Source organism: Panthera tigris, chromosome C2 (assembly GCF_018350195.1).
Source record: "Panthera tigris isolate Pti1 chromosome C2, P.tigris_Pti1_mat1.1, whole genome shotgun sequence".
NCBI lineage: Eukaryota > Metazoa > Chordata > Mammalia > Carnivora > Felidae > Panthera > Panthera tigris.
The window spans coordinates 86,423,429-86,449,500 of record NC_056668.1 but is presented as its reverse complement, the minus strand read 5'-3'; the positions used below and the strand labels follow the sequence as shown (position 1 = coordinate 86,449,500).

Sequence of the window (26,072 nt, the reverse complement as noted above, 5' to 3'; positions counted from 1 at the left end):
GGTCTCCAAGTCTCTAAGAACACACCATCGTAAACAAAGTTCTCTGAACACCTACTGATTGACAATGTGGTGTATTTTTATTTAAAATGACTGTTCACTTGCTATTCTGAAAACATGTAACCTTAACCTTTATATTCACCTCAGTTTTAATATTCTTTTAAATGGCAGCGGTATAAAAAAAAGGTGACTTCGTTCTTGATGTTACTTCTGAATGGCATGTAGGATAATACAATGTAAAGTAATAAATGAACAGCTATGTATCCATCGTATTTATATTGACATGCTTTGAAGAGTGCAATTAAACAACATATGGGCTTCTAATGTTGCTCCTCTCTCTTACTTTGATTGTGAGGTGGGAGAATTGTCATGGGAATCATTATAGAACTTCAGAGAAGCCCTGAGTGGTATTTCTTGACTTCCTTGTGAATTCAGGTTTCTAAATTAAGTCTTACACATTGGTCACATTTCTGTTTAGTGCATCATGAAAATGCTAATTAGAATCTTATTTAGCTAAAAACATGCAGGGAAGCGCATATTGGTCATTCTGGGCTGGGTGACCTCTGGAAGCAGGGGCCAGATAGGGTCCAAGGTGGGATAGGGTGTGGACATGGCAGCCACAGTCCTGAAGAGCCAAGGAGGTTGGCTTGGTCACAGAAAGTAGGAGAGCTGGGGTAATGGGGTTCAAGTGTCCAAGCTGCTAAGGGCTTGACTTTAACCAAACAAACCTGAAAACCTAGTGTTCCTGCAGGTGCCTGAGGCTGTTTTTCTTTAAAAAAAATTTTTTTTTAATGTTTTTTTATTTCTGAGACAGAGAGAGACAGAGCATGAGTGGGGGAAGGGCAGAGAGAGAGGGAGACACAGAATCCAATGCAGACTCCAGGCTCTGAGCTGTCAGCACAGAGCCCAATGCGGGGCTCGGACTCACAGACTGTGAGATCATGACCTGAGCCGAAGTTGGTCACTCAACCGACTGAGCCACCTGAGGCTGTTTTTCTATGCACGGTCATCTGTTTTCTTTTGGTGATCCTCATTGTTTAGTGACTTGAGATGGAGCCTGTGCTCTGAAGTGTTTTAAATCCAAATCAGAAGGACACTGAGGATCAGTTTGAGAGAGAGACTAAACTATGTAGCCGAGTGAGAGATAACTACACAAACTTTTCCACTCATTCCATATGTTTGTTCAGTTCTGCTCTGCACCAGAGAGTACTGTTGTTGGAATTTAGTAATGAATGTGACATGATTTCCCTACCCTTAAGGAGTGAACGTGTGATTCAGCATCTGAACATAGTGGCCTCAAATGAAGGAAGCATGGGTTTCTCACAGCTGTAGATTTCAGTGAGCGAGATGCTAACGGTTCTGAAATAAAAACGGATTTGAAGGTCAGGACCGGCAGCACTGGGTGAGGAGTCAGGAGATGTGGTCATGGGCAGAGGCTGGCAGGTGGATAAGTGGACAGGCATGGAATCGGGGGTGCTTGTACAGTCGTGAAGGCATCATCGGTGTGTGTAGCTAGTTTTGATGTGGGCTGCTCTGAAGGCTTGGTGTCTCTGAAGGTCCTTGAAGTCACACTTCACCATGACACATTCTTAGAACTGCCCTGTTCCAGAACTGGGCAGTTCTAAGAATGGGGTGTGGACATGGCAGCCACTAGCTCTAGACCAATGCTACTCAAGTGTGGTCAGCTGACTGGTGCCAAGAGATAAGTACAAACATTGAGAGTAAGCACTTAGTAATTTCTATAGCAACTTGACATTGTAGCCACATCCAAGCATGTGAGCAGTGGATTAGTTTGTTTGGACAGCATATAGACCCGTTTGGGTTTTGTGGGACTTACATGTGGGAGTAAGTTCATATCTGGCTGAGCCAGGGACTAGTCATGTGCAGTGGGACCACATATCTTTCCTTAATGAACAGAAACAAAAGAAAACACAACAGAAAACAACCTGGTTCTTCATGACAGTAGTTTGACAAACACCTCTTTAGACCAAGCTCAAAGGTAACAGGAGGTAAGGCTGTGAGTCCCAAGGTCAAGAGCTTAAATATAAAACATTGATCACATTCCAGTTTCATTTTGGGTCTTGGTCAATGAACAGACTTCCCTTCTTCTCTTCTCTTTCCTCCCTGTCATCAGCATGTATTTTTTTTCATGAAAATTATTTTTCTGTGCAAATTATACACAATTCTATACTTATGTTCTGTGTACATTACACATATTTCGTAATATGTCATTTTAAATAACATTATAGCATTTTGCTTTGTTTATGTGCCACATATTTTAGCTCCTTTGTTTGGGAGCTCTTTTTCCTATTATAAACAGTGTATCTATGAATATTTTGTGCAAATTAGCTTTCTTTTCTCTTTATTTTGGTTTCCTGAAGTCTGTACCCAAAGGAGAAATACTGTGTCAGAGAGTCACAGTTGGATTGATCTCTAGAAGGATGGAACCGATTTATACTGTGAGACTCCATCCAGGTTTTCTCTGTGGCTTCAGGCTTTGTCGATTTCATACTTTCTGCTGGTTTAGTAGGCATATACTTGCCCTGAGATTTTTTTTAATGTTTTTAAGTTTATTGATTTATTTTGAGAAAGACAGAGATAGCGCAAGTTGGGGAGGGCCAGAAAGGGAGACAGAGAATCCCAAGCATGCTCCACACTGTCAGCTTGGAGCCCGATGTGGGGCTCGAACTCACAAAACCGAGATCACGACCCGAGCCGAAACCAAGAGTCTGACACTTAACTGACTGAGCCACCCAGGCGCCCCCCCCCGAGATTGTTTTACCGTGCTTATTACTTCAGGAGGTAGTGAGGATGTGATGATTTGATTTTAATATTTTCTCACAGTTAAAACTAAATGATCTTAAAAGAAAAACTTACCAAGTTGAACCTGAATGCTGACGTCTTGTGACTTTATCAGTTTTTACATAGCTTGGATATAAACTTTTCTTTGTTGTACTTCTCATCTTTCCTCATTCTGTGATAATTGGTTTTCTATTTGTTTCATTATATTATGTGGTATAAAACTTGTTCATTAGTGTTTACATTTTTATACTCAATTATGCCATCTTCCTCTCCTGTATTTTCATGGCCAGAAATTATTTCCCTCTCATAAGTGGGATAAAATATGCTATTCTGCTCATTTCTAGCTTTTTAAATGCTTATCTCTTGGAGCTCTCTGGACCTTATTACATACAGTGTTTGGCATAAGATGTGGATCTAGGTTAATTTTATTGTATACTGGTATCTAACTTCCCCAATAACTTTTATTAGTGATTTCCCCTTATTTTTGTGTTTCTTGTGGTTTGACATATATTAAGCAGTTACCATAGAATGTGTTTTTGGAATCTCTATTCATATGCTACCATTTATTTAAAATATTAATGCAATATATATGAATTTCATTTGTAATCTGTTAAAAAAAATTTTTTTTTTGAGACAGAGAGAGAGCATGAACAGGGGAGGGACAGAGAGAGAGAGGGAGACACAGAATCTGAAGCAGGCTCCAGGCTCTGAGCTGTCAGCACAGAGCCCGACGCGGGGCTCAAACCCACAGACTGTGAGATCATGACCTGAGCCGAAGTCGGACGCTTAACCGACTGAACCACCCAGGCGCCCTGTAATCTGTTTTAATAAGCACTTTACCACTATGACTTGAGAAAAGTATTATTTTGTATTCTGCCCTGATATTCTTTGAGTTGTATTTCATTGTTCGTTGGTAGTTTTCTAACAATGACTTTTTTCTTTAAACATTAAAAAAATTTTTTTTCTAAAGACATATTGCATCAAATCTTGAGACGAAAGACATTAAGAGAGAGGCCCCCAAGTCTTCACAATCTAGTGCAGTGTGTGTACTCTGCCAACATTATTACAAAAACCAAGATGTGATCCTAGTTTCCGCAGTTTTGACACAGTGCTTATATGAAAGAAGGTCCTGCCCGATTTCATGGCTGCACTCTTGGCCACAGGAAGGCAAGTGCTTTACGGGTATTTTCCGGGGCTGTAATCTTAGTGGGGGCTTGGCTGGTTAATGAGAGCATGAGGTTGAGTGTTTGAAAACTAAGAATCAGTTAGGTCAGCTCTGATCCCAGGCTCTAAAACTCTTCTCTGTGCTTTGGTCACAGAGGAAACGGGAGGGATAGACTTGTCAGCATACACTGGTCATCATTAATGAAAGAAGCTGTTCAGAGCACATGGCATGGAGTACTGTCTTTGTATGCAAAAGAAAGTGTCTTATAGGGCCACTGTTTAGACATTAATAAGGCAGGAGGGAAGAAAACGTTAGACCATTAGACTAAAGTGTGTGTTTGTTCCGTATGGGGTAGCTTTGAGGGGGTTTGTGTCTCACTGTGTCCTGAAGCTTTCGTACTGCTGGCAAGTCCTGTGGGCAGTGCCTCCATCTCAGAGCCCCTAGTGGACAGGCACATACTGCTTCAGAGGCCAGCATGTGTCAGATGGAGGAGACCCATGGATGTTTGTAATAGAATCCTTTCCTATGTGGGACCATTTGTCTGTGAGTGCTGAAGCATTTTCCTCTCTGATTATCGACTTTGTGACAGTATCAAGTGACTCCAGACTGAGAACGAATGTTTGGGGTATATTAAATTTTTATCAAATTTCCCAAGAAGTCAAGAAGTCTTGGCAATGAAATTAGCAAAGACCTTGTGATTATTTTAGAGATTACTTTATAAACTCTTGCATTATATAGCTATCGTGTATTTTTTTTCTCCAGAAAAATGCTGCACTTGAACGTTTTTCTTCCTCTGCTTGCTGGTTTCTTGGTTCTCCTGCTCGTTGCTTAACATATTTTTCTGATAGATTAATATTTGTTGCCCCTAGCCTGTGTGGCTGACTGGCTCACTGTTTTCTTCCTTGTTTCCTCCAATTATAAAATGATTGAGCTAATCGGAGATACGTGTAGCACACAGACCTGTAGCTCATAATAAATAATTGCTATGAATGCTTTATAGTATAGAATGTATCTCATCCTCTTTGAACTTGACGAAACCATGTGAGGTGGGAATTATTGCTGCAGCCATGCTTGTAAAGGAGAATCCTGAAGCTCAGAGACTGAATGACAACCTGTCTTAGGCCACAGAGCTAATTAGTGGTAGTTCAGGACCCTGGTTACAAATCTCATATTTTCCCTGGTATATCTTCTGGTTTGAATTCTTTTTGATTGGGTTCCATCTCTTCCATTGGAAGAGAATGGAAGTTTTTTTTAAAAATCACAATATGTGGTGCTCAATTTAATGGGCTTAATGAATAACTAGCCATTATAATGATAACAAGTTTTTTAAGGGTTATGACTATGCAAAAAACACCTATTTTTAAAAAAACATTTGAAAATATTGAATTTGATGATCAAGTGAAGGTAATATGCCTCCAGTTGAAGAACTTTTCTAGTTTTATTCAAATGATCTCTTTCAAAGGGAAAAAGTTATCCAGAAGTACCAGCTAAATAACTGAGTTTTCTGGATGCTATTTTATAGTCAAATTTAAAAAATTTAATTTGCAAGTGTTTGTTGCCAGGGAGTAAACTTGCAATTGATTTTTGCCTATAAATCTGTATTCTATGACCTGGCTAAATTCATGTATTAGTTTTACTCGTTAGTAGTTTTTAGATTTTTAAGGATTTTCCATATAGAGTAGAATGTCATCAGCAAATTGAGACCCAGTTTACTTCTTTCTTTGTGATCTTTATGCTTTTTTCCTTTTCTTGCCTTATGCAATGTATTTGCTACAATAATAGACACATATTTGAACTGATGCTGTTGTAATATCCTCATTGTGATAAGACGCCTTTATGTCTGGCTTATAAACCATATAGTGTTGGGGAATTTTATTAGAAATTAAAAAAATAAATAATCTTGCGTTACTGGAACTTACAAATTATTTTTCATATATTTGTAATGAACATCAATGCCTGTTTTGATGTTGAATTTGTGCTCTACTAAAATGTAATGTAAGGAATTTTGACAGGTGCTTGCTATCAATTCTGACAGGTTTTTAAAAAAAATTTGTTTTTTAAAATTATGTGGTGAGGCGAGACTAATGAGAGCTTAATAAGAATCCACTTTCATTGAGGAAAAGGTGGTTGATTTTATAGGCAAAATTTAGAGAGATGCATGTTAAGCAAAGTGAGAGAAAAAGGAGAGATGAAATTGGCATAGAAAATCAAGTATCTAAAATGTGAACAATATCCTTGACTGTTCATTGTGACAGGGTGTCTGTAATTAAATAATATTTGAAATGTGGCATAGAAGGCTACAAAGAGAAATAGAGTCAATTTAACTGACGTTTCTATGCTGTGAGAACTTGGGCAAGTGACTGATCCTTAATTCTTAAAAAATTTTTTTTAAATATTAAAAGTTTTTTAAATTTTTATTTATTTTTGAGAGAGAAATAGAGCATTAGCAGGGGAGGGGCAGAGAGAGAGGGAGACACAGAATCTGAAGCAGGCTCCAGACTCTGAGCTGTCAGCATAGAGCCCGATGTGGTGCTTGAACTCACGGACTGTGAGATCATGACCTGAGCCAAAGTTGGATGCTTAACGGACTGAACCACCCAGATGCCCCCTTAATTCTTTTTTTCAACTGTCAAATGGAAATAATAATAAGCAGCTTGTAGTATTGTTAGGATTAGAAATAATACATGAGAAGCACCTGGCACATATCAGGCGTGCAAAAATATGTAGCTAGGATTATTAGACGGCTCTATCCTTTATTATTTACTCATTAAGTTATTGATTTATTGAATTATCCTAATTTATAATGGGTACGATCAGATATTCTGTGTCATTGAAGGAAGAGAAGAATATCTTTGAATCGAAGAACCCCTGCTAAAAGAATATAAAACTTTATGTTCCTGGAGACTTGCACTGATCAGGGAGGGAGAATGATGAGACAGGCTTGCTGTGGTGGTAGCTGGTTCACTGGCCAAGCTTTTCGTTTCCCTTATGGTCCCGTACCCAAGTTTGGAGAGTCCGACAAGCACGTTTATTTCCCAGGCCCTCTGAGGCTCTCGCCTGACTGGGAGATTGTGAGCAGCTGTCCGGAGCACCTGGAATCCAGGTTTGGGGTAGACGCTGATGCTGTGGGTGGCTGTGGAGCCTCAGAGGGTCATTGCAGATGACTACAACAGCCAGGTGGCCTTTTGCTGGGCTTTGTCTTCATCATTTGCCCTCTTTCCCTTCCCTTTTCTTTATCTAAATGACTTGGCGAGATATCCTTGGCTAATGTTGTGACCTGTCTCTTTCTTCTAGAATTCTGAAGGTGGACTCTATGTATGCATGAACACATTTTTGGCCTTTGGAAGGGAACATGTTGAAAGACATTTTCGAAAAACTGGACAGAGTGTGTACATGCACCTGAAAAGACATGTGCGAGAGGTGAGCTGCATGTTTGGAGAACTGGCCTTGATATCTTTCCTGTGGCATTGTCGTGGTGTGGTTTATCACATGGAGAGTTTACTGTGCCCACATGATTTCTCATTCCTTTTGAGGATGGGAAACAAAAATGGGACCCTTTGCAGAAATTCACAGGTTTCCCCAAACCCTGTGTAACTCAGTTTAATTTTTCTCTTCCTCTGAATTTCTGATTGGTGTTAAGAAGACATGGGTCGACTGAATGAAAAAAAAGTTAAGCAAAAAAATACAGACAAGTACACAAAATAATGCCAGAAATGCAAAAATCACAAGTAAAAAACATTTGGATATTTTTGCTTCCGATTTTTTTGTTTTGTTTTGTTTTGTTTTGAGCGAGAGAAAGCTTTCCTGAAAGTTCGAGTCCCTTTTGTTTCCCTCTCCAGTAGTAACCATGGCTGCAAATTTGTTCTCGTTCCTATATAGGTCATTCTATTTTATTTACGTATGGATAGTCATGAACAATACGTAGAATGACTTTATATGGTTTAAAGATGTAGATACATACTATCATACTGTTACTTATAATTCTGTGTAGAGCTTTATCTTTTCACATTGTTCTTGAAACCTATTCATGTTGCGATGTGCCTGAATGTACTTACTTCATTTTATTATTTGTTTGTTATTCCCTCTTGTGAGTACCTTGTCATTTATTATTCTTTTGTTCTATTAATGAACATTTAGATTGTTTCCTTTTTTTATTTGCTTCTACAAATAGTGCAACAATTAACATCTTTATACATTTCTCCCGGGGGTACATGTGTAAGATTTATTTTGGAAATAAGTATATCTCAAAGTGGTAATACTGGCTTGTAGAGGTACTTATTTTCATTTTTGCTAGGTATTGCTAAATCTTTCCCCAGAGTGGTTGCACTCAATTTCTACTTCTGTCTGCACTGATTAGCAATTCCTGTTTTCCCACCCCCCATCAACCCTTGGTCAGACTTTTGATTTTTGCCAATCTAACGGTTGTAAAGTGGCATCTAAATAACTGGCATTTCCTTTTGTGAGGGTTGAACATCTTTATATATGTTTATTGGCCATTCTGGTTTTTTCTTCTCTGATTTTCCTGTTTTCTTATGGTCTATGGCTTATCTTTTTGCTTCATTTATGAATTCTTTTATGCAGAAGTTTTGAATTCAATGTTAGATTTATTAACCTTTTCTCTTATGAATTGTGCCTTGTGTATCTTATCTATGAAATTATTTCCCAACTCAAGGTCATAACAGTATTTCTTTTAATACTTTTTTTTGAAGTGCATGTGTATTTGCATGAGCATATGTGTGTTTTAGCATTTTTGGATTTTAATCCATCTATAGTTTATTGTATTTGTGTGAAGTATGGGAATCTGTTTTTTATTTTCCATACTGAAAACGAGTTTTCCTGCTGTGGTAGACTAGTGCAATCTTTCTAAATGATTTATAGTATCATCTTTTTGTATATTTTATTTATTTATTTTTTCATTTTAAACTATTTTATTTTAATATAATTTGTTGTCAAATTGGCTAACATACAGTGTGTAAAGTGTGCTCTTGGTTTTTGGGGTACATTTCAATGACTCATCGCTCATCCCAACAAGTGCTCTCCTAAGTGTTCATCACCCATTTTCCCCTCTCCCGCATTCCCCCATCCCCGCTCCATTTGTTCTCTTAAGAGTCTCTTACGGTTTGCCTCCTTCCCTTTCTGTTTGTAACTATTTTTTTCCTCTTCCCTTCCCCCATGATCTTCTGTTAAGTTGCTCAAGTTCCATTTGTGAGTGAAAACATATGATATCTGTCCTTTCTTTTTGTACATTTTAACTTGCCATTCATAGTTGGGTCTGCTTTGGGGCTCTTGGTTCTTTTCTGTTGATCTTATTTTTCTGAATCTGCATTGGTGTGGCCAGCCTTGATATCTGGTGGTACAAATACTTTTTCCAGAACTTTCCTGGGTTTAGAAATTTATTTTTCTATACAGATTTTAGAATCAGTTCATCTAGTTTAAAACATCCTGTTGAGATTTTGATCAGGATCACATTGAATTTGTAGATTATAATCTATAGCATTGGTTAAGCTCCACGAGGGCAGGGATTTTTGTCTGTTTTGTTCAGTTCTGTGCCCTCAGCACTTAGCTGTCCCAACACACAGTAGGTGCTTCATAAATATTTATTGAATGAGTATTCAAAATGACATAGTTCATTTTGAATCAGTTCAGTATTCAGTTCTCTTTTGTCTCCTTCAATAATATTTTGTAATTTTCAGTAAAAGAGCTTGCATTTTGTAAGATTTTCTTAAATGCTCTGTAATTTTTGTAACTATTGTTACTGCTAACTTTTACTTACTATATTTTAATTGGTTATTGATGATGTTTGGGGATGTTATTAATTTTCAAGTATTGATTTTTATACTTAGCGACACTATTCAGCTTTCAGTCCTAATAGCTAGTAGACTGTTGCAACTTCTAGTCAGTGCTGATTTGAGGTTCATCTAATTGTTCATGCTAGCCTGCCTAATATATTCTCTGTTTAAGTTCCAGACAAAGGAGAGATCCCAAAATTGGACAGTGGGCAGAGTAGGAGGAAGAGGAGGAAGAAAGGCCAGGAGGTCAGATAAGCCATCACCTCAATGATTAAAATAGTCTAATATTGGCCCGATATTATATGATTTACATTCACTGCTCCTGTTATGTGGGGCATAGCAATTCTTATGAGGTCCGCTTTGTCCTGAACAGATGTCTTAGTATAAAATGATGAAGTTTTAGGAAACTGGGGTGGGGTGGGGAATGAAACTGAGGCCCAGAAGCTTGAAATAACTTGCTCACTAAGCTTGCGGCGGAATTGCAGAATGGTGGTAATTTCACATGGTTAACTCTGCCTCTGAAGTCTTCAGTTAAATATTTTACTCCCTGACTACAGCCTTCTCTCAGTTTAGCTCTGTCACTCATTTATTCTGATTTCACTCTGTTGTTCTCCCTCCTTGATATTTCCAGGCCCATGACTTGTCCAGGCCGCCACTGCTTCTGTTTGTTAAGCCTGCTTCTCATGACTTGAAACATTCTCTTACCACCAGTGCCTTCAAAGATCCTTTGCCCTTTGTCTCGCCTAACTGTCCCCAGAGCTCCAGCCAGTCATGCCATCAGCATCATCATGGGTTCTGTGTGCATACTGTGAGCAATTCTGCACCACCATGGTCTGGGGCCATGTCAGACTCCTGCTCTTCCCCTTTCTGCTGGGCGCACTCACTGCCCAGCAAATTTGGCCTGCACCTTCTCCCACTCCAGATTCTGGATGCAGTCTTCAAGGTGCTGCCACGACCTCTCTCACCATCCTTAGAAAACAATTTGACTGGTACTTTACCAAGAAAACAGGGACCCTGGACAGGAACTTCCTGAACTCCTGTCTTGCCTCCTCAGAACTCATTGCATCTGGTTCCTCCATCCCAGCAGAAAGCTATGTTCTGTCTGTCCTCACAGCTCTGTTCCTCCTCCTCATAAACTTGCTCCTTCCTTAACTCCCTTTTCTTCAATGTCTCCCTCCCTCTTCTGGCTTTTTCCTCCCACCTTAAAAAAAAAAAACAACAAAAAACAAAAAACACCACTCTTAGACAGACAAAATCTAAAGGAGTTTGTGACCACTAAACCAGCCTTGCAAGAAATATTAAAGAGGACTCTTTGAGTGGGAAAGAAAGACCAAGAGCAACAAAGACTAAAAAGGAACAGAGAAAATCTCCATGAACACCAACTTTACAGGTAATACAATGGCACTAAATTAATATCTATCAGTAGTAACTCTGAATGTAAATGGACTAAATGCTCCAATCAAAAGATATCAGAATGGATAAAAAAATGAGATCCATCTATATGCTGCCTGCAAGAGACTCATTTTAGACCTATACACACCTGCAGATTGAAAGTGAGGGGATGGAGAACCATTTATCATGCTAATGGACCTCAAGAGAAAGCTGGATTAGCCATAGTTATATCAGACAAACTAGATTTTATTTTATTTTATTTTATTTTATTTTATTTTATTATTTTTTTCAGACAAACTAGATTTTAAACCAAAGACTGTAACAAAAGATGAAGAAGGGCACTATATCATAATAAAGGGATCTATCCAATAAGAAGATCTAACAATTGTAAATATTTATGCCCCCAATGTGGAACACCCAGATATATAAATCAATTAATAACAAACATAAAGAAACTCAGTGATAACAGTATAAGAGTAGGGGACTTTAACACCTCACATGCCGCAATGGATAGATCATCCAACCAGAAAATCAACAAGGAAACAAGGGCTTTGAATGACAGCCTGGACCAGAGAGCTTAACAGATATATTCAAAACATTTCTTTCTAACTCAGCAGAATACACATTCTTTTTGAGTACACATGGAACATTCTCCAGAATAGATCACATGCTAAGTCACAAATCAGCCCTCAACAAGTACAAAAAGGTAGAGATCATACTATGCATATTTTCAGATCACAACACTGGGACACTTGAAGTCAATCACAAGAAAAAAATTTAGAAAGACCACAAATACATGGAGGTTAAAGAACATCCTACTAAAGAGTGAATGGGTTTATCAGGAAATTAAAGAAGAAAAAAAATATATGGAAGCAAATGCAAATGAAAACACAACCTTCCAAAACCTTTGGGATGCCACAAAAGCAGTTATAAGAAGTAATTATATAGCAATACAGGCCTACCTCAAGAAACAAGAAAAGTCTTCAATACACAACCTAACCTTATATCTAAAGGAGCTAGAAGAGGAACAGCAAATAAAGCCTAAACCTAGAAGAAGGGAAATAGTAAAGATTAGAGCAGAAATAAATGATGTGGAAACAAACAAACAAAAAATCCATTAGAATAGATCAATGCAACTAGGAGCTGGATTTTGGAAGAATTAATAAAATTAATAAATCCGTAGCCAGACTCATCAAAAAAAAAAAAAAGAAAAAGGACCCAAATAAATCATGAATGAAAGAGGAGAGATCACAACCAACACCATAGGAATACAAACATAAGAGAATGTTATGCAAAATTATATGCCAACAAATTGTGCAATCTGGAAGAAGTGGATGAATTCTTAGAAACATATAAACTACCAAGAGTGAAATGGGAAGAAACAGGAAATTTGAACAGACTAGTAACCAACAAAGAAATGGAATCAGTAATCAAAAATCTCCCAACAAAAGTCCAGGGCCAGATGGCTTCCCAGGGGAATTCTCTCAAACATTTGAAAAAGAGTTAATATCTTTTCTTCTTAAACTGTTCCTGAAAAATAGAAATGGAAGGAACACTTCTAAACTCATTCTGTGAGACCAGCATTACTTTGATCCCCAAATGATAGAAGACCCCACTAAAAAGAATTATAGGCCAATATCCCTGATGAACATGGATGTAAAAATTCTCAACAAGATATTAGCAAATTAAATTCAACAGTACATTAAAAGAATTATTCACCACGATCAAGTGGGATTTATTCCTGGGCTTCAGGGGTGGTTCAATATTTGCAAATCAATCAATGTGATATACCACATTAATAAGAGAAAGGATAAGAACCATATTACCCTTGCAATAGATGCAGAAAAAGCATTTGACAAAATGTAGCATCCATTCTTGATAAAAACCCTTAACAAAGTAGGGATAGAAGGAACATACGTCAACATCATATAGACCATATATGAAAGACTCATAGCTAATATCATCCTCAATGGGGAAAAGCTGAGAGCTTTCCTCTGTGGTCAGGAACAACACTCTCATCATTGTTATTTAACATAGTACTGGAAGTTCTAGCCTCAGTAATCAGACAACAAAAAGAAATAAAAGGCATCCAAATCAGCAAAGAATTATTTGCAGACAACATGATACCCTATGTAGAAAACCCTAAAGACTCCACCCAAAAATTGCTAGAACTGATACACGAATTCAGCAAAGTCACAGGATACAAAAATCAATGTACATAAATATGTTGTATTTCTATATACCAATAATGAAGCAGCAGAAAGAGGAATTAAGGAATTGATCTCATTTACAATTGCACCAAAAACCATAAAATATCTAGGAATAAACCTAACCTGAGGAGGTGAAAGATCTGTATGCTGAAAACTATAGAACACTTATGAAAGAAACTAAAGATGACACAAAGAAATTGAAAAACATTCCATACTCATGGATTGTAAGAACAAATATTGTTAAAATGTCTGTACTACTCAAAGCAGTCTACACATTTAATGCAATCCCTATCAAAACACTACCAGCATTTTTCACAGAGCTAGAACAAACAATCCTAAAATATGTATGGAATCACAAAATACTCTGAATAGCCAAAGCAATTTTGAAAAAGAAAAGCAGAGTTGGAGGCATCACAATTCCGGACTTTAAGCTATATTTGAAAGCTGTAGTGATAAAGACAGTATGGTACGGGCACAAAACCAGACACATAGGTCAATGGAACAGAATGGAAAACCCAGAAATAGGCTCAAAACTGTATGGTCAACTAATCTTTGATAAAGTAAGAAAGAATATCTAATGGAAACAAAGACAGTCTTTCTTTTTTTTTTTTTTTTAATTTTTTTTTAACGTTTATTTATTTTTGAGACAGAGAGAGACAGAGCATGAACAGGGGAGGAGCAGAGAGAGAGGGAGACACAGAATGTGAAACAGGCTCCAGGCTCTGAGCTGTCAGCACAGAGCCCGACGCGGGGCTCAAACTCACGGACCGCGAGATCGTGACCTGAGCTGAAGTTGGACGCTTAACCGACCAAGCCACCCAGGCGCCCCAAGACAGTCTTTCAACAAATGGTGTGGAGAAAACTGGACAGCAACATGCAGAAGAATGAAACTGGACCACTTAGCAACATACACAAAAACAGATTCAAAATGGATGAAAGACCTAAATGTGAGTGAGACAGGAAACCATCAAAATCCTAGAGGAGAACATAGGCAGTAACCTCTTTGACATTAGCCATAGCAACTTCTTATTCAATGTGTCTCTGGAGGCAAGGGAAACAAAAGCAAACATGAACTATTGGGACTTCATCAATATAAAATGCTTCTGCACAGCAAAGGAAGTCAACAAAAACTGAAAGGCAACCAACGGAATGGGAGAAGACATTTGCAAATAACATATCTGGTAAAGGGTTAGTATCCAAAATCTGTGAAGAACTTATCAAACTCAACACCCCAAACCCCCCAAATAATCCAGTTAAGAAATGGGCAGAAGACATGAATAGACATTTTTCCAAAGAAGACATCCAGATGGCCAACAGACACATGAAAAGATGCTCAACCTCACTCATCATCAGGGAAATACAAATCAAAACCATGATGAGGTATCACCTCATACCTGTTGGAATGGCTAACATTAACAACACAGGAAACTGCACATGTTGGCTAGCCTGTGAAGCAAGGGGAACCCTCTTACACTGTTGGTGGGAATGCAAACTGGTGTGGCCACTCTGGAAAACAGTGTGGAGTTTCCTCAAGGAATTAAAAATAGAGCTACTCTGCCATCCAGCAGTTGTGCTACTAGGTTTTTACCCAAAGGATACAAAAATGCAGATTGGAAGGTACACATGCAGCCCAATTTTTATAGCAGCATTATCAGTGATAGCCAAACTATGGAAAGAACTCAAATGTCCAATGATTGCTGAATGGATGAAGAAGATGTGGTGTGTATATATGTATATATGTGTACATTCCATAAATATGTATACATTCCATAAGTATATATATGGAACATGGAATATTAGTCATCAAAAAGAATGAAGCCTTGGGGCACCTGTGTGGCTCAGTTAAGCGTCTGACTTCAGCTCAGGTCATGATCTCATGCTTCATGAGTTCGAGCCCCCTGTCAGGTTCTGCGCTAACAGTGCAGAGCCTGCTTCAGATTCTCTTTCTCCCTCTCTCTCTGCCCTTCCCCTGCTCACATGCATTGTCTCTGTCTTTCTCAGAAAAAATAAATAAACCTTAAGAAAAGAATGAAATCTTGACATTTGCAAGGACATGGATAGAGCTAGAGTGTATTATGCTAAGTGAAACAAGTCAGTCAGAGAAAGGCAAATACCATATGATTTCACTCATATATGGAATTTAAGAAATAAAACAGGTGAACATAGGGTAAGAGAAAAAGAGAGGGAGGCAAACCATAAGAGACTCTTAACTATAGAGAACAAACTGATGGTTATCAGAGGGGAGGCAGGTGGGGGATGGGGGATCTAGATGATGGATATTAAAGAAGGCACTTGTGATGAGCCCAGGGTGTTGTGTGTAAGTGATGAATCACTAAATTCTACTCCTGAAGCCAATATGAAACTATATGTTAAGTAGTTAGAATTTATATAAAAACTTGAAACAAACAAAAAGAACACACTACTAATTGTCTCTGTATAGTGTCCTCATTTGGTCATCCTATTCTTCAACTAAAGTAAGTGTCTCTAAAAACTTCTCATCATCTCTACTATACCTCCCTGGAAGTTCAGCGTTGCCATCCGGTTGATCTTCCTGCTAATCCACTAAACTGCCAGGGCTGCAGTGATCGCTCATTTATCATGCTTGGTGGATATGTTTCAGCTCTGATTTTACTTGCTTACAAGCATTTGAACTTGTTTTCCTCTTGGAACCGCTCCTCTCCTGCTTTCTTTGGCACCATTCTTTCCTGGCTTCCTGCTGTTTTTTAGGCTGCCTTTTCTGACTTTCTTTCACTAGCATCTCTTCATTTATTTATTCCTTAAATATCCACACTTCCTAGGGTGCCTTTGGACTATCTTTCTCTGAAAACTGTTCTTCCTCATCAGTGTTGTCCATTTACTTGTTTAATCACTGTCCCTGAACTCATGACTTACTAATCGGTATCTTTCCAGAGCCAAAGTCTGACCATCTGACTCTGAGTTGGTTTTTCCTACTTGAACACCTCATAGGTACTTCAAGCTCAGTGTGTCCAGACTCAATGAATAATCCTCTTTCTCAGAGTTGTCCTTCATCTTAAATTCTAGAGACCTAGACATTTTGGATTCTGCTTTCATTCCATGGCTGGTTGGTGACCAAGTCTAGTTATCTGGACCTCCCAAATGGCTCTGAAGTCCATCCTGTCCTCTCCATCCCTGTAGTTTTTGTCTGAGGGCTCATTATCCCTTAAAAGGACTAATTCTTTAGCTTCCTGACTAATCTCCTTTCCTTCAAACTTGCTGCCTTCCATCCTACCCAGTCTTCATGGTACACCTGGAGTGATCTTTTCAAATGCACGTATCTGTAGCATTCTGAAGCTTAAATCTCTGTATCTCCCTTTGTTGCAAGATGAAATCCAAAATTCTTTTCCGTTTGATTACAAGGCCTTCCATGATCTGGCCTCTATAGCCTTTCTGACTCTTACTTTTATTATGTAAGCTTTGTGCTCTAGACACATCTAACCACTTCTTCCTGGAATACATTATGATTTCATACCTTTGTACATGCTGTTTTTCCTCTCTGGGATGTCTCATTCCTCTTATACCTGTTGTATCCTTGTGGTCAGCATATCCATCTATCTATCCATCATGCATGTATGGATGCATCCATTCATCCATCCATTCATCCATCCATCCATTCATCATCCATCCCATCCATCCATCCATCCGTCCATCCATCCATCCATCCACCTGTCCATCCCCCCATTCATCCACACATTCATTCATCATCCATCCATTCATACCTTCATCCATCTATCATTCTTCCATCTATCCATTTATCCATCCATCTATTCATCTACCTGTCCATCCTCCATCCATCCTTCCATCCATCCATCCATTCATCCACTGATCCATTCATCCATCCATCCATCCATCCATCCATCCATCTACCTGTCCATCCCCCCATCCATCCATGCATTCATTCATCATCCATCCATTTATACCTTCATCCATCTATCATTCTTCCATCCATCCATCCATCCATCCATTCATCTACCTGTCCATCCTCCATCTATCCATCTGTCCAGCTATCTATCCATCCATTTGTCTATTCATCCGTTCATCCATCATCCATCTATCCATTATCCATCCATTTATCCATTAAATAAATATTTGCTGAGCAGCCGCTCAATGCCAGACCTGCTGGTCTTCTTATCTGACCAGCTCTGCCCACAGCTTCCACCCCAGAAGAACTGTCATTTCCTCCTTGTAATCCTACCTTTTTCACACTTCCCTTAATACTCACCAGAATCTATAGTGCTGTTTGTATATATGCTCTCCTACTGTGCCCGTGGGCTCATCAAGGAATGGAGCATGTCTTCATTCACTTTGCAGCCTCAGTGCCAGCATAGAGCCTTACCCATGGGCACAGTCATGTTTGCTGACTGAGGAGTTGCCTTTTTTCAAACCCTGTTGATTTCTAGTGGAGACTGAGGCAGGCACAGAGGTGATGGTTTTTGGAAAGAAGACCTAGTTTTTTTTTCCCCTGTAAGGAAGTGAATCTAATCCAAGTCTAAGGTGTGGATCTCACAATCAAGGAGAACCTCATATTCTAGTAGGTTTTCATGCAGCCCTTCTTCTTTTCTCCCTCTACCATCCTGCAGAAGTGGAGGAGACAGGTTGGAAAAGTTAAAAGCATGCCATAAACTTCTGTAGAGAGATTTCAAGTGACTCTAAGATTGCTAAATGTGCCTACAGGTTTTATTTCATCCCCTTTTTTTTGATGCAGGCACAAGGTGGGGAGAGGAGCAGGGGCTCTGAGACCTTGGTGGAGAGGGATTCTAAGAGAGGTGACATGAATTTGGCACGCGTAGTTGGAGAGACAGGTTTTTGAGCTAATGTGTTCTATCATATTCACATGCTTAAGATGTGAACCATAAACTTATAGTAGAAGCTGTAAACTTAATGTGAGAATCACAAAGATGAGTCACCCTTCAATGCCAAATGATAAAATGTGGCAAAGGAGACTTAAGACTGATAATGGGACAAACTAAAGCAGCAGCAAGGCCTTGATGCTGCTATAACATGTGGCCACTTGAAAAGATGCCAGGCTTTGACCAGCACACCATGGTGCGCTGGAAATGTACACTTTTCTAATAACTGAGAGAACAAACAATGTGGAAATATCATTCTGGCCATTTGAAAAAAAAATTTTATAATCCTGTTTGAGAGTAAAATTTTTTGTAAAAGTAAAACCCTTTTGTCAGAAAGGTAATGAATGACTTCTTTTGCTTAACCACTTGAATGGACATTTATTTCATTGCTGTCAGGTACTTCCACCAGAGGTAGAAAATACACGAAGCTTAACATGGCAACTAACCATTAGTTGGTGCTCCAAAATGTTTAGGGAGGTTAGATTGAGATTTAATATGACCAGAATATCAGTGACAGCTAATCAGTATTTATTAGCTCTTTCAACAGTAATTTTTGTGCATACCCAGGACCAAGCACAGGGACCCAGTGGGTAGCAGGGGAACAAGAGCCTTCCCTCTGGGATCCACCACCATCTCTCCAGAATAGTTCCATCACTGGGCATGGACTCTAGCCTTTTGGGAGCATGTGCCAATTTGAAGTTGAAATTTCTAGTTCACCTTGATCCCTGGTTCTACGTCCCTTTCCAGAAGTGGTCTTGATAATTTGATGAAAATAATCAGGTGGAACAATAGCATTGCCCTTCACTTACCTCCATTGACTTGGGTCAAGTTCTGGTTTATCCTGGAATCTCTGGTCAGGTTGAGTATTTCCTCTCGCCTTTTGTTAACAACTGAGAACCCTTTCCCTCCCCAACTCCCCCTGTCGTCTCTTCTGCATGTTGCATTTTAACAATCTCTTATTTTCTTTTCAGAAGGTAAGAGGGGCATCTGGTGGAGCTTTACCAAAAAGGAGGAATTCCAAGATTTTTTTAGGTAATGTAAATAGTAATCCATAGTGTGTCCAGATTTTCTGTGTGTGTATGTATGTGCATGTGCATGTCTGATTTGGAATAATAGGTTATTTATTTTTCCTCAGTTTAAGGATAAGAGGTACCAATTTAACTTGGGATGATCTGCCTCCACTTTGTGTTTACATAGTGGTGAAAGATGCTTCTAGTACTCTTAGTTGGGTTTAGTGTTTTGAAGCAATTATACTTACAGTGACTGGAGACTAATTGTGATTCTGCTTCTGCTCTCTTTTTTCACTGCTCTGAAAGTAGAGACATTTTTTCTTTTTTTAATATTAGCCTAACTATAGACTTTATTCAGATTTCACCATTTTTTCCCATTAGTGTTTTCTTTCTTCTTTCTTTCTTTCTTTCTTTCTTTCTTTCTTTCTTTCTTTCCTTCCTTTCTTTTCTTTCTTTCTTTCTTTCTTTCTTTCTTTCTTTCTTTCTTTCTTTCTTTCTTTCTTTCTTTCTTTCTTTCTTTCTTTTTCTTCCTGGGATCCCATGTTGTATTTAGTTGTCATGTTTCCTTAGTCCTGTCTAATCTTTGATAGCTCCCCAGTCTTTTTTTTTTTTTGTCTTTAATAATTGTGACACTTTTGAAGAGTATTGGCCAGTTATTTTTGTAGAATGGTCCTCAATTTGGTTTTGTCTGTTTCCTTATAAGTCTGAAGTGTTGCATTTTTGGCAAGAACACCACAGAGGTGATGTGCCCTCCTCAGTGCATGATATTGGGGGCATGTGATGCTGAGGTGTCTTTATATCGGTGCTGTTAACCTTGATCCCTTTTTAAGGTGGTGTGTCTGCTGGGTTTCTCCACTGTGAAGATTCAGTGTAATTAATAAATACCTTGGGAGTAATACTTTGAGACTATGCTGATATCTTGTTTCTCTTCAAAGTTTTGCACGCTAATTAAAAAAAATTTTTTTATGTTTATTCATTTTTGAAAGACAGAGAAAGACAGAGCACAAGCAGGGGTGGGGCGGAGAGAGAGGGGGACACAGAATCTGAAGCAGGCTCCAGGCTCAGAGCTGTCAGCACAGAGTCCGACGCGGGGCTCGAACTCATGAACCGCGAGATCATGACCTGAGCCGAAGTCGGATGCTCAACCGACTGAACCACCCAGGCGCCCCAGTTTTGTGCACTAATTTTATCATCTGTCATGGGATCTTGCCTGCCACAATGATTACTGTGGTATGTGCCTAGCAGTGATTTTCTTTTCCCTCATTTAGAAGAGCCAGTTTTATTCATGCTAATGAGCATTAATTTCTATATCCTATAATCATGATAATTTTTCACGTTAAGCTTCTGATATGTTTTTGCCAGGAGAAAAAGTGGTTTGATCATTTTTGAACAAGCAAGTTTATATCCCTAAATGCCTAGGATTATTGTTTGAAAGAAATTTAAAAATTGTTTGCATGTTATGATTTCATTTTGGTAAAAAAAATCTATACAATATATGCGCGTGTGTGTATATGTGTGTATGGGTGTATGCATGTGTGTACATATATGTATGTGTGTGTACATGAATGTGTGGGTATATACATACACGTATACGTATATAATTGAGAGTCCAGAAAAATCTGGCAAAATATATTCCAGATTGTTAATAGTAGCTCTTTTCCAGTGGTGGGATTGAGGTGATTTTTATTTTCTTCTTTTTGCTTATCTGTATTTAAAGTTTTTCTATAACAAACATGTGCTACTGTTGTAATGAAAAGACACATTAATTATTTGGAAAGGAAATCCATTGGAAACAGTCGTGGAGCTGAGTGTCCTTCCTGCCTTGATTCTCTGTTACTCTACACTGAGCTCATGCTTGCAGTCTTCTGTCCTGATTTTCAGTAGTGGTTTACTTTATGAGGCTTATCTGTTGTTGGCTTTTCCAGACTGACCAATCTTTCCCACCTCTCTATGGTCTTTGGACCACAGCCCAAATCAACCAGCTAACCCCAAACCAGCTCAGAATGGGCCTCAAAGCTGAAATGATTGTATGCATTCTGATGCTTTGGTTATTAGCCGCAGGCCCCCTTCTACTAGTAGAGATAATGTAACTTTTTTTTCATATGAAATTTATTGTCAAATTGGCTTGCAGAGATAATGTAACTTCTGAATTAAATGATATCAGCGTGGCATTCTTAGAGGTGGAAATAATTAAACATTTTTGATTACTGTTGTTATTTTTCATTATTTTCTTGATTGAATGAAGATGTTAGCTGACTTCCTGCCCTTTAGCCTTTGTGTCTTTTGCCTGAAAGACCTTGCTTGCAGTTTGATTTCTCTAGTGATCATTTTGGTGGTAGAGGGTATGGTAAAGTAGCTATTTTAAATTTAACATTTTTTAATGTTTTATTTATTTTTGAGAGAGAGAGAGAGAAAGGGAGGGAGAATGAGAGTGAGTGGGGGAGGGGCAGAGAGAGAGAGAGAGAGAGAGAGAGACAGAATCTGAAACAGGCTCTAGGCTCTGAGCTGTCAGCACAGAGCTCGATGTGGGGCTTGAAATCGGGAACGAGGGCATGACCTAGGCTGAAGTTGGATGCTCAACCAACTGAGCCACCCAGGTGCCCCTTAGCTATTTTAAGAATTAAGCCAAAAGTAAGCACTGAGGTTTTGTGCATTATAGTGTGTGGACCTCTTTCATTGGGGAATGCTAACCTACCATTTCATTCCAGTCGATCCATTTCTATAGACTGTGGTCTGTGTTCACTCAATATTCCATATCTTAGGAAACCACAGAATATCCCTTAAACTCACAGTCCAGCAAAGATATTCTATTTGGACTGTACCGGGTTTAAAAAAAATTTTAAATTCGAACGTCATTGGTACTTTGGGGCTTGCCTAGGCCCTGTTTCTCTCTATTGTTTGTTACCCAGATGCTTCACAAATGAAGTTAGTTACTTCATCTGAGTAAGAATTTGGTTTTGCAAGCCCACCTTTATAGCTCCCTTGATATGATGCTTCATGTTCCCCAATAGCAGTGACTTTTCTCTTGTTACACTGATCACAGCTGTTTTCAAGTTGATGTGGCCTGTGCATTAATTTCAGTGAAGGACCACATTAGGCTTAGATCTGGTGTATGGAACAGAAAACTTAAAATATTGGTGACTTTAAATAAAGTAGATGTATATTTCTCTCTCATGTAGAGGATGTAGGGAAGTATCAAGTCTAGGCTAATGGGATGCCCTCATGTTCATCAGGATCTAGACCCTTCCCATATTTCTGCTTCACCCTCCATCCTGGCCTGTGAGTCTAACTTCATGGTCTCTTCATGGTCGTTACTTTTGTCAGCCTTCTCACAGATCCCTAAGCAGCATTCTGTTTACACCTCTCTGGTCAGAACTTGGTCACGTGGCTGTACCATGTGTTGTACAGGAGACTGGAGAGTACGTAAAATTTATTAGCTGGCGTCATTGAGTAAAGTCTGTTACTAAAGACGCAGGGGAGAGTGACTACTGGGAGGCAGCTGGTAGCCTCTGCCACAGACTCCTTACCTAAAAGGGATGTTGGGTTGTCTCTTCTTGGAGAGGAAGAGAACGCAGAACTCTCTTATATAGTCTCTTTGTTTCTGTGACTGGAAAGCACTTTTCCATTGCTATTGAAATGTCATCCTGATGCTCCTCTTCCCCTCATAAAATAGATGCAGCTGACTCACGCGTTCTCATCAAAGCTTCTTGTACCCCAGTCGCTTCATGACTTGATGACCAATTCCTTTTCCACTGGCCTAATGGTGACATTATAATCATTCATTTATGACTCCAGATTTTATAAGGGAAACTGAGGCCATTAGCTGGTGCTGAATGGCTTATCTAGGTCTCCTGAGCACCATCTTGCCCTTCAACATTCAAGTCAGTCTTCCCGATTACCTTGATGTCCATTCAGGCGAAGTCACAGTTAAAGATCCTTGCCTCAGCTCTAGCTTTAGCTGGTGTATTTTTTTATTTTTTAAATCAACAGTGACAATTATTAATTTTTGAATCACTTAAATTTTTACTTTTTATATTTAGGGTTTAAAAAACATTTTTAGAACAATGTTTTTTGGACACAGCTTAAAATTGAAAAGTTATGAGGGCCTGTATAATGAAAAGTAAGTTATTCTTGCTTCTCTGTCTCGTGGTTACTTGGTTACTCTCCCCAGAGACAAACAGTATTTTCTGTTTGCACATTTTTATATATCTTTTATATTTTTCCCAGCAATAGTATAGACATATATCATGCTTTTAGAATTTTTTCCTATAGGCAGTTGGGAACCATCAACACTTAGTTTCCAAATTGTACTCTGAGGCACCCTAGGGTGCTACAGTGAGTTCACAGGTGCACCACAAGGTATTTTTAACTCTTCAAGGAAACGACAGTGGTACTTGAACATTGCATGACCTATTTTAGTATATGTGCTGCTGAAGCGAGCACAACATTGCATGACCTATTAACTTGCTGTAGTTTTACTATTTGAGTATCCTATAGTCCTTTCAGTGACTTCACCTCTTGGTAAAGCTGATTTTTCGGTGGTTTCTATGGTAAAAGGGAGGTACCATGTGAAGATAAATGTGGAACAGAAAATGAGGGAGGCAGTGTTAACATCTGACTCAAGAAGTTGTGCAGTGCCCAACAGGTGCACACATAAGGGATTGTGGTTAAGAGTGAAATAAAACATTTCTTTCAATTTATGTTTATTTTTTCAAATGGTTACTAAATCATTAGAACATAAATATTTATTAAGTAGTTTGGACCTAACTACTAAATAAACAGAGCCCTTAGGCATTTCTTTTGGCTTAGGGCTGCTGTGCAAAAATCATTGGGATGCTTTACGCTGCTGTGTACTGAGAAAGTGGGTAGCTCTGTGTTAATGTTTTTAAGCTAGAGAGGGATACTATTAGATTGTCTTTTAAAAGATAACTTACAACAGTATGAGAGATTGTGAATTTTTGGGCTAAGCTGATTCAAAACTTACTGTTTTATGAGATGGAAGGAGAGAAGGGGGGAATATAAGGGGGTCCAGGATCTTCAAAGAATACCCCAGGACTCATGATGTGGTTCTGGCCTCATCTTACATACTTTTTTACAGTCAAGCTACAAATGTGTATAAATGTGTAAATACTTGCTAGTACATTTAACGCATATCTTTGGTATGTCATAAATAGTGTTAAATATTCACATTTTTATTGACTTCCCCTCCTTTCCACCACTTTCACAAGTAGGAGTAAATGAGTCAAGTTCTTTTGTGTCTGAAGTCTGGGACATTGAAGAACCATCACTAAACCTCAGAGAACTTGAATTTCCACCTTTTTGGTTTTAGCCCTAGCATTCATACTTGATGAGAAGTAGGTTGAAAACAGAGCGTTTGTAAAAAGTTCTAGGAGTGGGCCTGTTCAGAAAAGTCAACTGTACCTGTAACGGCCAGAAGGTTCTAGTGAACTCCATTTTGCCATTTCCTTCTGAAGTAGGTCCCAGAACAGGGTCTGTGTTCAAGGAGATTTCCCCCACCTAGTGCAGACCTCACAGCACTAGAGCAGCCAAACTGCTCACCTGTGGGGTACAAACTAGTTAATCTGGTCAGGCTGGGAGAACTCTGAGCTGGGCGTCAGAGCCCTGGTCTGATACAGGGATCTTTTCTTCCATGGTGCTTCTTCCCAGCTTAGGCAAGTCACTTCTTGGAAATGGATGTGGTCCCAGCCACTTCTTCCAGGGATCTGAGAGGGTCATTGAAGTAGAATTGGGAAAAGATATTAAAAAAAATTTTTAAGGGGCGCCTGGGTGGTTCAGTCAGTTAAGCATTGATTTCAGCCTTAAGTCATGGTCTCGAGGTTTGTGAGACTGAGCCCTGCGTTGGGCTCTGTGCTGAGTGTGGAGGCTGCTTGGGATTCTCTCTCTCCTTCTCTTTTTATCCCTCCTCTACTTACATGCTCATGCTCTCTCTCTCTTGCTCTCTCTCTCTCAAAAAATAAATAAAATAAATACTAATTTTATTTATTTATTTGTTTGTTTGTTTTTAGATTTAGAAAAAGAGACCATCCAGGTATTGCTAGTTAATAGCCATAGTGGAAAGTACCTGCTGGGAGAGGTTTGGTGGGGGTCCTAGTCCTACTGGTCCTTAGGGTATAATTTCTCTGTAGGTTCCTCAACTAGATATTTTGGGGAGTGGTAAGACTCTAATTAGAGAAATTTGGAAATTGTAGATTTATACTTAGGACTGTGGGGTCATATACATTTAGGAGAAACCGTAGATTCGTCCCTTAAAATCAGAGTGTAAGTTACTTCTGCTGACTTTTCTCTCATTTGGATAAAAATGTTTGGGAAAGATCATGTCCCCTTCCATCCCATTGAATTAAAAATAAAAACAGGGACACCTGGGTGGCTCAGTCGGTTAAGTGTCCGACTTCGACTCAGGTCACGGTCTCACAGTCTGTAAGTTCAAGCCCTGTGTCGGGCTCTGTGCTGACAGCTCAGAGCCTGGAGCCTGCTTTAGATTCTGTGTCTCCTTCTCTCTCTGACCCTCTCCGACTCATACTCTGTTTCTCTCAATAAATAAATAAACATTAAAAAAAAATAAAAGCAACTCTAAACTAAGTGTAAAAAAGCTCAACAAAGGGGGTTACCTGGGTGGCTCAGTCAGTTAAGTGTCTGACTCGATATCAGCTCAAGTCTTGCTCTCTCAGGGTCATGAGTTTAGGCTCTGCATTGGGTGTGAAGCCTACTTAGAAAAAGAAAAAAAAAAAGCCCAGTAAAGTTCTGCTTTTTGTACAACAGCAGTTTTGCTTATTGTTAAACACATATCAGTTACCAATTAAATAAACCCCGAACCCACA

At 38.9% G+C, this 26,072-nt stretch overlaps 1 protein-coding gene and 1 non-coding gene across 2 annotated transcripts in view; one reads left to right on the top strand and one right to left on the bottom strand.

Annotated features, from left to right (window-relative positions):
• Positions 1 to 26,072, top strand: part of USP13 (ubiquitin specific peptidase 13) — a 119,359-nt gene that overhangs the window by 15,220 nt on the left and 78,067 nt on the right. The window contains exons 2-3 of the mRNA XM_042998705.1: positions 7,259 to 7,384; positions 19,195 to 19,255. Of these exons, the coding sequence (XP_042854639.1) occupies positions 7,259 to 7,384; positions 19,195 to 19,255 (187 nt within the window). The remainder of the gene's footprint in view (positions 1 to 7,258; positions 7,385 to 19,194; positions 19,256 to 26,072) is intronic.
• LOC122230888 lies at positions 3,770 to 3,927 on the bottom strand. The gene has a single exon (XR_006207956.1). It is a non-coding gene; the product is annotated as a small nucleolar RNA SNORA81 (small nucleolar RNA).